Genomic DNA, 12622 nt, shown 5'->3' on the forward strand with positions numbered 1-12622 from the left:
GTAAGTTTGATGACTGAATATTCTAAAGGTTTTACACATTTGTCTGGAAAGCATTCTGATGTCTAAAGAGGTAGCAGAATTGCTATGAGGCCCTTCTGTCACATCTTTTTGGCACATGACATAGCAGGTGTAAGGACTAATGGAGAGACTTTCAGCCCCTGAATCCACCAGCATAAATATTTGATTTGATAATACACCTCTGAGATAATCCTACGCCCACATGCACACAGGTCTAAAGCACAAGCCTGGCAGAGGACCCTCTATATCAAATTGATTTCCAAAGATAGATGGCTGCTGGTGCAATAAATCCAGCTGCCCTGTCTGCCTGTGGAGACATTTGAACCTGCCCTTTTTATGGCTGAGATGTCAGCTGTTTCATCTCAGACATCTCAACACCAATGAGGTGAGGTACCAAAGTGGGAATAGCATGAAATATTAGCAGATTATTGCTTTCTGATTTCATCATCAAACCAAAATTAAGCCTCACAATTACCTGGTTCATTCTCTGGATTTAATTGATGAATCAAAATAAAGCGACCAAAAACAATATATGGTATTTGAATGTTATGGTCAAAAATGTTGATATTTTCTCTCACAGTTGCTGCAGTTTGAGTGCCCTCGAAAAGGTTGTAGATTTTTCCCTGAGCTTTTTCTAATAGGCAACACAAACACCCAGGCTGTGTACAGCATGTAAACCATTTTCAAATATATATTTAAGTATGCTACAATAGACAAAAGTAGGAATCAAAAAGCCCCCAAAAATTTGGATCTGGGAAAATGAGGATTTGATTTTTAGGTCAGCCATTATATGTATTATTGTTTAATCTGTCTTTTATTCTCTCAGAAAAATTGAATTAAATCTGTCAAAAGTCATGAAGTAAAAAATGTTCATGAATTATTCATGTTTTTTTGTGACCAACAAGGGTCCAAAACAGATCATGTTTAGTTACAATACAAACAGAGAAGATGAGATTATCTTTAGTGATCCCCCATTTTTGAAATTTAGTTCAAAATAGTAGTTTAGTTACAAAATCTCAAAAAACAAACAGTTATGAATACAAACAATAATAGAAATGATAATAATACGAAATTAAGAAGTAATAATAAAAATAACGATAATAAATCATAATAAATAAACAACAGAAAAGGAGACTTCTCAGTTTTTGCAGGGGATTTAAAAAATATATATATATTATCGTATTAATTATTAAACTTTAATCTTCAGTTGGTGGACCGATCGATAAATCAATAAATTATCGTGTTTCAAATCTAATACTTTGAAATAGTCTAAGTTATTGAGAATAACCGAAAGAGCCTCCTGACAGGATGAACTCAGGCCTAAAAAAAAATAAAAACACGTACGTCATGACGTCAAAATCAATAATCTCACTTCTCGCGAGAACAAACGACAGTTGAATTTGAAAACAGGCGGCAGTGTTGTGAGAAGAAAACTGAAGAAACGGTAACTTTCAAAACGATTAGAAATTTAACAGTGTTGTGTAGTTAAATATCGCTGTACCATTTTGACAAAAACTATAAGAGTGTACCTAGGGAACTTAATACCGTACAACGTAGTTAGGCTGTGTTATTCCACTTTCAGTGGGAGTTGTATCGAGGTGGGGCTGGGTAGCTAACTAACGAGGCTCTGGGGACGTAAAGGCTGCTGCTGTTAGCGTTTAGTAAATACGTTTCTGGAGGTGTAAATAATTGCATGGGACGCCGTAAAGACTGTCTGAGTGATCCTGTCCTCTTATTTGATTTTCTATGAAGGAACGATGACTGCGGACAATGAAATAGAGATTAAAGAGGCGTTTCAGCGCGCGCAGAAAGGCCACAACAACAAGGCAAAGCTGGTGGCAAGCCTGAAGAGCAGATACAGCAAGGTAAGTTATGTAGGGTGATATGTGACGCTATTGTGAACTTCATATTGTGTTTACTTTGCCATTGGATTACATAATATGTATCCCGCTAAAAAATGTGTCTCAAGATTTGTAGATCTTGATAACGAATGTGAATTCTGTAAAAATGAAGAAGAACAACTATACATTTATATTATGAATGCCACTACACATCAGGATTCTGGAAAAACTATTTTTACACTCATTCTATTAAGCTGGAAGCAAACAAAAAACGTTTTAAGCCTCAATTTAAGACAACTTTATCTTTGAGCAGACCTTAGTTTTCTGGAGGTTTGTTCTGTGTGTTGCAAAGAAACTTTACGCTGCTTCTGTGTCTTTTGTTTGAAACGCAAACTACTGTTTCTCCTGGCTTGCATCACCTTCTTCGTTTGTCTCCTCCATCAGCTTGAGGACAAGACACTGTTCCACGAAGAGTTCGTCCACTACATGAAGTATGCCATGATTGTGTACAAGCGTGAGCCGACAGTTGAAAATGTCATTGAGTTCGTCGCGAGGTTTGCCACCAGTTTCCAGTCTCCACCTAAAGCAGAGGAGGTGGAGCAGGAAAATGAGGAGGAGGAAGACGAGGATGCTGAGGATGATCATCCATTCCTGAGTTTCATCTTCAACTTCCTGTTGGAGGTATAAACATTTTTCATAAGCCTCTTATGCGCACAAAGTTAAATTATTAAGAGAACATTGTTTGTTCTTTGTGATAAATCTTAAAATAAATAAATATATAATCATTTGCAGCAATCCTTTGTTAAGTAAATTGTTGACTTAAAAAAAAACTATGTCTTTGATTTCTTGTGGGCATTTGATGTACAGAGAAGTCTTGATGTGATTGAGTTCTCAGCCACCTCCTTATATTTTGTACTGCACCATCTGTCAACTTTCTCTTCCTTTTGGACTCCATCTGTTTCTCACTCCAACACTTTTGTCTGTCCTACTCGTCTTCTATCTTTTAAACCATGTCCTATCTTCTTCCTGCATTCTCTGCCCGTTTCTGCCCTTTCCTTTGTCTCGCTCCCCTTTCTGGTCTAATGCATTTTCTGCTTTCCTTCTCACAGTCTCATAAAGCCAGTAGCCATGCGGTGCGTTTCCGTGTGTGCCAGCTGATCAACAAGTTGCTGGGCAGCATGGCAGAGAATGCTCAGATAGACGACGACCTCTTTGATCACATCCACCAAGCCATGCTGGTCCGTGTCACTGACAAGTTCCCCAATGTGAGGATTCAGGCCGCTTTGGCTATGGCACGCCTGCAGCAGCCAAAGGACCCTGACTGCCCAACCATCAATGGTTGGTTTCGTTTTTTTCTATGATGCCTTTTTTTTTTTAACACAACACATCCAAGAAAATTAATGTTATTTATTTTATAAATTACCGACAACCTTTTGTAACAATATTTCCTTCTGAATGTTTGACATCCAGTATATTTCTTTGATCCAAAGTTGAGAATATCATTAAACTGTAGTGGGACCAGCGTGAGTGGGGTATTTGACTGCTGTCTTGTAGAAGCACAGTGCTACTGCTCACCTCATAGTGTTGTTTGTCTTTAATCAGCAGTCTTTGAAGTAGCCTTTGATGTGATGTTGACATATTAATTTTATTATTTTTTTCTTTAAAATTAGCCATCTAATGTTCATTTTCTGCCTATCTTTCAGCGTACATGCTGATTCTTGAAAATGATTCTAATGCTGAGGTGCGGCGTGCCGTTCTTTCCTGCATTGCAATGTCTCCTCGCACCCTCCCCAAAGTACTCAAACGCACCCGGGACATCAAAGAGAACGTCCGCAAGCTAGCCTACCAGGTAGCCACAGATGTGAAAGTGTGGAGTAAATTTAAAACAAATGCTAAGTACATAAACATATAACAACAGCGTAGTTCTTTTGATCTCAATGAACATTGCTCTTCTGAACCTCTATCGTTGTTTTCTGTTTCAGGTTCTGGCTGAAAAAGTTCACATAAAAGCTTTGACCATCGCACAGAGAGTTGGTCTACTGCAGCAGGGTCTCTGTGACACTTCAGGTAATATAGATTTCTTTCCCCCTGTGAGTGTCTTTGACATTATATTTACACTGACATATTTTTGATCAAGTTATTGCAAAAAACAAACAAACTGAAAGCTTCAACAAATAATAATTTTAGCATCAATTAATCATTCTTTGACTGATTGTTTATTTCACGAAATGTCCAAATGTCATGATTTCTTTTCTATTACTCTAACTTTGTTGTGCCCAGTTAATAATATGTGCTACTGTCTGTGTGTGTTGCAGAAGCGGTGAGGGAAGTGGTGTGTTCTCGCCTGCTACCGTCCTGGCTGCTGCGGCTGGATGGAAACGTCATAGAGCTGCTCCACAGACTAGATGTAGAGAATTGCGCCAAAACAGCTATGGACACACTGAAAGCCATCTTCAAAGGCACACCCACTGAAGAACTGCTGCAGAACAGAGTGCAGCTTGACAACAGGTACACACGGACCCTCGCCTCTCTGACTCTCACCTTTGATGTAACAAATAAAAGGTTTTAAGGTTGTGTGTGTTGTCAACAGGAAGCTGATCCCAGTGGACTCTCTGACCTGCGAGACTGTTCTTTACTGTAGAGCTCTGTGTGAATTCATCAAGGATAAAGGAGATGATGGTGATGAAATGCTGGAGCAAGTGTTACCAGATGCTGCCACGTATGCTGACTACCTCTATGGGTGAGAGTTCACTGGATTACATCTTTGTTTTTGTTTTTTTACCATGCTGTATGTTTTGACCCTACTGCAGAGTACATTTATTGAACAATTTACAATTTTAAACTTTATAGAGTAACTTATCTTTGAAAGGGTAACCAGTATTTTTAGTCCGTCTTTGAAATAGTAAAGTGCCAATGCAAAGATCAGAACAGGGTTTGTCCTCTTGTTCATACCCGACATAAAAAAAATCCCTTTCTAATAGTCTTTTAGTATCAGGGATTTGGGCTAAAATCTAGTCTTTTTTTCCATACAGTAAAAGTGCATTTAATTTCATTATGTTTTTTACAGTACCGGAAACAATAGGAAATCTATCCAGGGAAACTTAAAGAGGAAATTTTGGACTAAAAAGGCCATAACTTATATATTTACTTAGATTTTTCCAATGCAGTCTGCCATAGCCTGACATTAATGTCATGGACATTTTTGAACATACAGTGTTTTGGCCTCATCATTTACATTAACAGTGCATTATGAAAGTATCTTCTAATGTCCAGTATAAGGAGGAGGAGAAAAAGATACTTTCACTATTTATATGCGTGTCTGAACACTGTTTTAGGAAGAACTCCAAAAACTTGTGAACCAATTTTTTTTTAATACAGCCTTAAATTCACAACATAATTACTTGAGTATTTGACCATGTTGTTGCTCAGGTATCTGAAAGCCGCCCCGGTGTTCTCAGAGGAGCTCTTTGTGTATGTAACTGTGTGGCTAACTCATTGCTTGTGTTCCATTTTAACCAGGCTGGTTAGATTAAAGCGTGGCTCTATCAAAGCAAAACAAGTAAAACACTGTTGTTACTGTTTAGAGCTTTTGTAAGTCTGCTTTTTAAAATGAACATGATCAAAGTCAGATGTTTCAAAAATAGCTGTGATCCAGTTAACGTGCCTCAGGGACCCCGCAGATCATGAGTTGTTTTTTCAGATTTAGCTGCAGACCTTGACAATCACAACACTTCCTCAATACTGATCTGGAGACTGCTCATTGTGACACAGTGAAACAAATACACCCAAAAGTTAGCAATGACCAAACTGCATACTACATATGGAATATATTTAAAAATTAGCATAAGATTGACTCCAAAACATAACTTTGAGCAGAAATCAAACAGTGCCTTCCACAGTCATACATTTTAAATCCACACAGATGGAAATAATCAAATATCATCTTTTTATTCATGATTGTTGTTTTCCCACCTGCCTTATGCATCTCCTGCCATAGTGTGAAATACTCCTTAATGCTGCTGTAACAGAGGGTGCGCTTAGCATTAATCTGCTCATAAAATACACACATTTGTTTTTCAGAAGTTTCAGGTTTGTATAAGTCCCTCAGTGGCGAGCTGATGACTAATGTGGCTCTGTGCAGCTTTGGCTTATAGGCAGTGCTGGTGCAGTGTTTACCCACCTACAGTATTGCCTTTAAATATCATTGTGTTATGTGTTCAGAGCTGAACTACTGTGAATCTGGTACCCCATGACATCCTCATCTTATGTGACGGCTCTGAGAGCCGTTGTTCAATCTGACACTTGACTTTTGATTGTTATAGATACCTGAAGGCAGTGCCTGTGCTGTCAGAGGAACAGAGAGCTGACTTCAACCAGCTGGAGCTCGTCATGACCAAAGAGTTCATCTCCCAACAGCTCATCCATCTCATCGGATGTCTGGACACCAACGAGGAGGGCGGCAGGTAAGACGCGGAGCAGAGTTGTGTTGGTAAAATGATAAATAGAAGGTAGGGGAAACATGATTTTGGAAGATACAGGAACTAAATGACTTTATAGTTACATATCTTGTTAAATGTAGGCTGTTGTTTCAGCAGCTATGTTCTGTTTCAAAATGAATTTCAGACAATCTCTTCTGCAATATGTGTTCATTTAGTTTTTTAGGAGGTGTATAGGGGCAGTTTATTTTACAGCCTTATTTTGTCTTGATTAGAAAATCACTAAATTTCGCTTAAAGGGGGGTATTATGCTAACTTCAAGCTTCATATTTCACTCTGTGATACCTGTGGAGTAGCTTAGCATGATTTCCAGTCGAAAAACTCAGCCTCTGCCTGAAACGACTCGGTCAGCTCTGTCCCTTTAAGAAACCCCGCCCCTACACGCCCACTTTCTTCTGATTGGCCAACTCTCTTAAGCCTGCTGAGGTTGTACTTTGTGACTTCACAAAGTGAACAGCTTCATATCCACTCTTTAACATTGTCATGGGCTTGTTGAGGTGTTTTTCTTGAGACTTGTTATGTTGTGTGTGTTTGTAGGAAGCGTGTGTTGGCGGTCCTGCAGGAGATGTTGGCTCTTCCACAGACTCCCTCCTCCCTCGTCTCCCTACTCACAGAGAAACTCCTCACCCTCATTCCTGACGACCACGGATGCATACAGACTGTACGTTACATATTACATTTAAAACAGAACTTTTTCTGTACATGTATTTAACAGTCTTATACTAGGACTGGACTACTTGTTCAGCTACTAGCAGTCGTATCATCACCACTGAGATTCATGTCTAAATGAGCTGGCTCTGTGCTGAACAGGTGGCAGAAATCATCTCGGATGTGAGGGAGCCCATCATGGAGGCCAGTCTGCCCGTGGATGAGAACGAGAGCCGGCGGCAGCAGGTCCAGGTGGGGAGCACTCTGCCAACAGAAAGCACCCACAAGAAATTAGACTCAGTAATCCTCTCCAAATACCCTGCTGCTTTATGTGCCGATGAAAACACCACATATTTGGCACATTGCGAGTTTTCATTTAGTAGAAAAGTTAGAATTTTCACAGGGCTTACGTAGGTTTACATGTTCTAAAATTGTCAAAGCTAACAAACGATTGTCTGTCTATAAACTATAAGTCTTTTCTGTTCTTCTGCGCTCTGTTTACATTCTCTCCCTGTCTGTTTCTATTTGTCTATCCCTCCGTACCTCCAGCAGCCAGATGGTTTGTATTTGAAGCCAAAGCATGTTTTAACAAGTGGGGTGGAAGGTGCATATTGTGTATGCTAATCTGGTCTCTGCCTGGTGTGTACAGGTTCACTAGTTTTCCCTCTAATTTCATTTTTTTCTATCCCATTTTTCTCCTTACTTAACCTCTGTTGAAGTCGGTGTTTACCTAGAAGCACCTAGGCACAGAGGGATTGATCACAGCTTTTGACTTCACAATGATTGTCCATCCTTCTCAGCTCTCCATCTTTAAACATGAACTGAATGTTTGTAATATCTCTGACTGACAGCTGAGAAAGAAGCCAGCCCTAGCCCAGGTGTCTAGCTTCCATAAATTCAGTGCACCTGCTCTCTCTTCAGACAGCAATGTAACCTTTAGAGGGTTATAACCTGTCCCAGAGCCTCAGCTGTTTTGATGTTGATGGAGGTGCAGTTGCTGGTGTCAACATTAGAGAATCCTCTGGAGTTTATATCATCTAAGGAATCACTCTTATGTCCCCAACTCAGTATTCTCTCTTCCTCCTCCCCTCCAGCTTGCAGAGGTGAAGGTGCGTATCTTGGAGGCTAAACAAACCCTGGAGGATTGTATCACCGCCCAGGAGTTCGGCCGTGCTGCAGAGCTTAAGGACTCCATCATGGAGCTCGAGAACCGCAGGAACAACATCATCCAGGAAATCGCAGCGAGCAGCCAGCCGGCTGACAAGGAGATCCGCACTGAGAAGGTACATCGCCAAACAGGAAGCATCTCCTCTGTAACCTCACATGTCCTTTAATGACACTCTGCCTCTGAGAGTTGATTTTCCTCTTGGTCTTAACTTGTGTTTTTTTTCTGTTTTTTTTTTAGAATGACCCAGAGACTCTTCTGAGGTGTCTCACAATGTGTGCAGAGCTGCTGAAGCAGATGAACATCAAGACGAGAATTGGTCCAACCATAAGCGCCTTAATGTCCTCTCTGGTATAAACCCACGCTGCACAGATCATTCTGTATTTAACTTGTGTTAATGTAGATGCACAAAGCACAAGTTCCAATTGGTTCTGTGAGAAATAAGACATATCTGACCAAGTCACCTTTTATTGTCTTGAGTCAGTGGTTCCTTTCCTACTCCTTTTATTTCAATGTCTTTTTTCCACCCTATGATTGAACGTCATACATTTTTAGTACCACACCACCTGATCACAATATAAGTTAAATAATTTACATTTACGGTAACATAGGGGCTTGTCTGTGAATCTGCACTGAGAGAACAGATGGAAATAAGTGTTATTAATAAATCTTCTTTCTTATGATACTTGAGATATAAGAGTGACCTGGCCAAGAGAGCAGCATAAACGTTTTTACAGCAACAACACAAATACAAATGAACAAATATAACTATCTAACCCACTAACAAATTCAGTTCAAACCATTTAGTAGCCACACATGGCCCTGTCTGTGTCAATTATAGCCATTTATTTTTCTTCTTGTCATCTCATGTTGGCAAACATTTGTTGAGGTATGGCTTGAAGTGAAGTCAGTAAAAGTTGTCACTACTTTTCTCCTTCTCTGCCAGGTCCTGCCCAGCATAGCGAACGCTCACCCAGCTGTCCGTAACACAGCCGTGGTGTGTTTGGGAACGTGCACTCTGCACAGCAAGGAGCTGGCCAAAACCCACATGGTCCTGCTGCTACAGGTATCCACGTGCATTTTATCTACCTTTCAAATATTGTTTCAAATATGTTTATAAACATTTGCGGCACTGAGGTTTTAAGATTTCCAAGACACTGGTGCTTTTCCATTAAAATAGCGCTGAGCTAAATTTCATTTGTGGTACTTAAAACTTGGCAAACTTGCATTCGATAAACTCAACAGCAACATCATCTTTAATCACTTTTTTAAAATGACTGTTTTTTCTGTGTTGGTGTTTGCTTGTAGATCGCCCAGCTGGATGAGATAAAGATCCGTATCAGTGCTCTGCGGGCGATCATCGACCTGCTGCTGCTGTTCGGCTTCCAGCTGCTCTCTGACACAGCTGCCACCCAGACGGCCCTGCCCTCCCAATCCCCTGACAGACAGGAGGACGCACTGGCGGCCAAGGAGAAGGGAGATGCCCCGGAGGACACCGCACAGAGTATACTCGTGATGCTCTCAGAGTTCCTGGACAGTGAGGTGAGGCTGAGGATGCAATACTGACTTCATAAACAACATACGGTATATAAGTACTTTATTAGACTTGCTGAAGACTGTTTTATCGAACTATCTGTGTGTTTAACATTTTCAGGTGTCTGACTTGCGTACAGAGACAGCGGAAGGCCTGGCCAAGCTAATATACACCGGCCGCATCTCCAGTGCTAAGATGTTGTCCCGTTTGGTGTTGCTGTGGTACAATCCTGTCACTGAGGACGACACCCGACTGCGACACTGCCTGGGCGTCTTCTTCCAGCTCTACGCCCGCGAAAGCAGGTCAAACATCACGCGCAAGCACAAGCAAACAATGATTTATGTTGTTGTTATGTGTTATTAGAACGATGACTTGTCCAAGCGGAGTTATTAGTTCAGCAATATCAACTAATGTGGAGTTCATCTTTGTTTATAAGGGTCCACCAGGAGGTTGTGGAGGAGAGTTTCCTGCCGACTGTTCGGACTCTGATGAATGCCCCAGCCACCTCTCCGCTGGCTGAGGTGGATATTAACAATGTGGTCGAGCTACTCGTGGAGCTAACCCGACCGAGTGGGCTTATTAAGCCCTCAACTAATACAGAGGTAAGAAAGATCCACTGAGAGTACACTGAACGCACCAAATCCTCACTGATCAATCTGGGTCGTCTTAATGAGAAATTCCTCATTAGTGTTTATTTGCTCTGCAGACATGAAAATCTATTTGTGGAAAGAAAACAATATGATGAAAACCTCAGAGTGCTCATAAAAAAACAAAGTCTTGGCTTGCAATGTTAGAACATGCAGAGCTTAAATTCTGCTTTTCTGAGTCAACTATTTAAAGGGACTTCATTTCGCAATGAGGCAAAAACAAATTGAACGTACTGGATGCATGTGTTCTGCACGTCTTTCAGGAGGTGTGTGTCCATGACTACTTGGCTGTGCGTATGTGCGGGGAGATGCTGAGGGACCCCACAGCCCCTGAGGTGCGTCTCTATGCCAAGACTCTCAGCAACCTGGAGCTCAGCAGAGATGAGACGGTCAGGAAAGACCTGCAGACGCTTCTGCAGCAGCTTGTTCAGGTACCTACACAGTCCACGCAGACACTAGCAGCTGTCACAATCACAATGCTAACATGCTGATGTTTACAAGGTTTCATTTTTACCATTTCAACCATCAGGTTAGTGTTTTAGCACATTTTGTTTTCGCTAGTGTGGCTAAAAATACACCGACACTTCATTTCATGTATCTATAAATATGTATACTATTAATCTCTCCTTCTTTCTCCAGGTGGTGAAGGATCGTGTCTGTCTGCGTGCTCTGGAGAAGATGGTTAACCAGCTTGTGGACTCAAAAGAGCAGGCAGAGCTCCTCAGTGCCAGCGCGTTACAACCACTGGACGTCAATGCAGATGGTAACCATGCAAACACAGCGACAGTCTGGATAAAAGGCCACCAGACTTCCTGCTTAGCATCCTTGAAAATTCTTCTTCTGTGTCAAGCTAGATTTTCTCTTTGCATGTGTATGACAACTCTTCCTGTTAAAGGATTAAGCATTATTACCAGAATGTTGCTAAGTGGATTAAACACCTCACGCCATCCTATTTGGGCTTTAAGATAAGAAGGCAGCTACTAGAGAGGGAACCTGCAAAAAATATGACTTTTCTCTCTGCCATGTTTCCACAGAGGCTGCAGCAGAAGATCCATCTAAATCTGCCAAGAGGGCCAAAAGAGGTAATGCAGGTTCTGTACACTCATCTGAAACTGCAGTTGTTCATATCGCTACTATATTTTTAGAGCTCTTCTCATCTACCTGAGTCGTGGAGTTGACTCAGCACTGTGAGGTAACCTGAGTGTTTGTGTGCGCAGGTCAGAGGAAAGTCTGCACAGCCAAAGGGGGCAGAAGGCCGAGCAGGAGGGCAGAGTCATCAGAGGAGAGGTGAGTGTTTTGTCAGCAAAAATTACAGGATGTCCAAGCAAAGTTCTGTGCGTAAATATAAGGAAACTCATATTCAGAGAACTGACGTCATAAAACTTTAACCTTGCAAGGCTTAAGAAGTTCAATAATAGTACTTTTCTTATTTCTTTGATTGTGTGGAAATGCTCGGGGCTGAGATTTATTTTGTGCTGAACATGCAGAGTGGCCAAAATTTCCTTTGGGCCATTTTCCAGTTGTTGTTTTTAAAGATTATATTTTGGGCTTTTGCCTTTATTAGATAGGACAGCTTAAGAGAGACAGGAAATGTGGGGAGTAGAGAGTGGGGGATGACATGCACCAAATGATCGGCAGACCAATAGTCTATAGTAGTGCAACGAGGACTGTAGCCTCTGTACATGGGGCGCCTGCTCAAGCTGAGCTAAACCAGCTCCCCCAATTTTGCTGTTTTTTAAAAGATGGAAATAAAGTTATCCTAAAATGATTTGTAGTTGTTTTTTGCCCCTTTTGTGATGCAATACATCACTATATGTTTCTCACATTGATGTTCTTCTCATTTTTATCTTGGCTACAGTGATGGAGAAAATGTCCCAGAGTCAGTCTCTGTGGTGCGTCCCTCACGGAGGGCCAAGACTGCGGCTCTAGAGAAGACAAAGCTGGACCTCAACACCCTTATCGACCAGGAGGCAAATGTGTCGTAGAAGTCTGGTTACGACCAATTAAGGCCAAAAAGGATGTTGAAATGTAGTTATTTGTAAGTTATGCTCAAGTACTCCAGTTTAATATCATTTACAATAACTTGTGATATTTCATATGCTTTTAAAATAGGCATAAGTCAGTGTCACTTTACTTAAGACTTTGAGTAGATCCCTTAAAATGTGGTCACCTTTTCTTTAATATGTAGCCAGATTTCCTCTCAATTTGTCGCCCAGTTTCAAAGTTTGTATTTTTAACCATTAAAATCAAATGTCAATAAAACTTTATCACAA

The 12622-nt window shown here is 40.9% G+C and overlaps 1 protein-coding gene across 1 annotated transcript; it reads left to right on the top strand.

The window, feature by feature from the left end:
* The first annotated feature begins 1436 nt into the window (after nucleotides 1–1436).
* Nucleotides 1437–12578, top strand: ncapg (non-SMC condensin I complex, subunit G). Its single transcript, XM_069666066.1, has 22 exons — nucleotides 1437–1462; nucleotides 1771–1883; nucleotides 2304–2540; nucleotides 2969–3197; nucleotides 3563–3708; nucleotides 3842–3926; nucleotides 4175–4367; nucleotides 4450–4599; nucleotides 6182–6322; nucleotides 6893–7016; nucleotides 7166–7255; nucleotides 8098–8286; nucleotides 8409–8519; nucleotides 9115–9234; nucleotides 9477–9710; nucleotides 9823–10004; nucleotides 10139–10304; nucleotides 10613–10780; nucleotides 10989–11112; nucleotides 11384–11431; nucleotides 11567–11636; nucleotides 12208–12578. The coding sequence occupies exons 2-22, from the start codon at nucleotides 1776–1778 to the stop codon at nucleotides 12332–12334; spliced, it is 3042 nt and encodes a 1013-aa protein (XP_069522167.1). The 5' UTR covers nucleotides 1437–1462; nucleotides 1771–1775; the 3' UTR covers nucleotides 12335–12578.
* The last annotated feature ends 44 nt before the right edge of the window (nucleotides 12579–12622 follow it).

This window comes from Semicossyphus pulcher, unplaced genomic scaffold, assembly GCF_022749685.1.
Source record: "Semicossyphus pulcher isolate SPU_LCO1_2020_fin unplaced genomic scaffold, fSemPul1.0.p SCAF_17, whole genome shotgun sequence".
NCBI classification, from domain to species: Eukaryota; Metazoa; Chordata; class Actinopteri; order Labriformes; family Labridae; genus Semicossyphus; species Semicossyphus pulcher.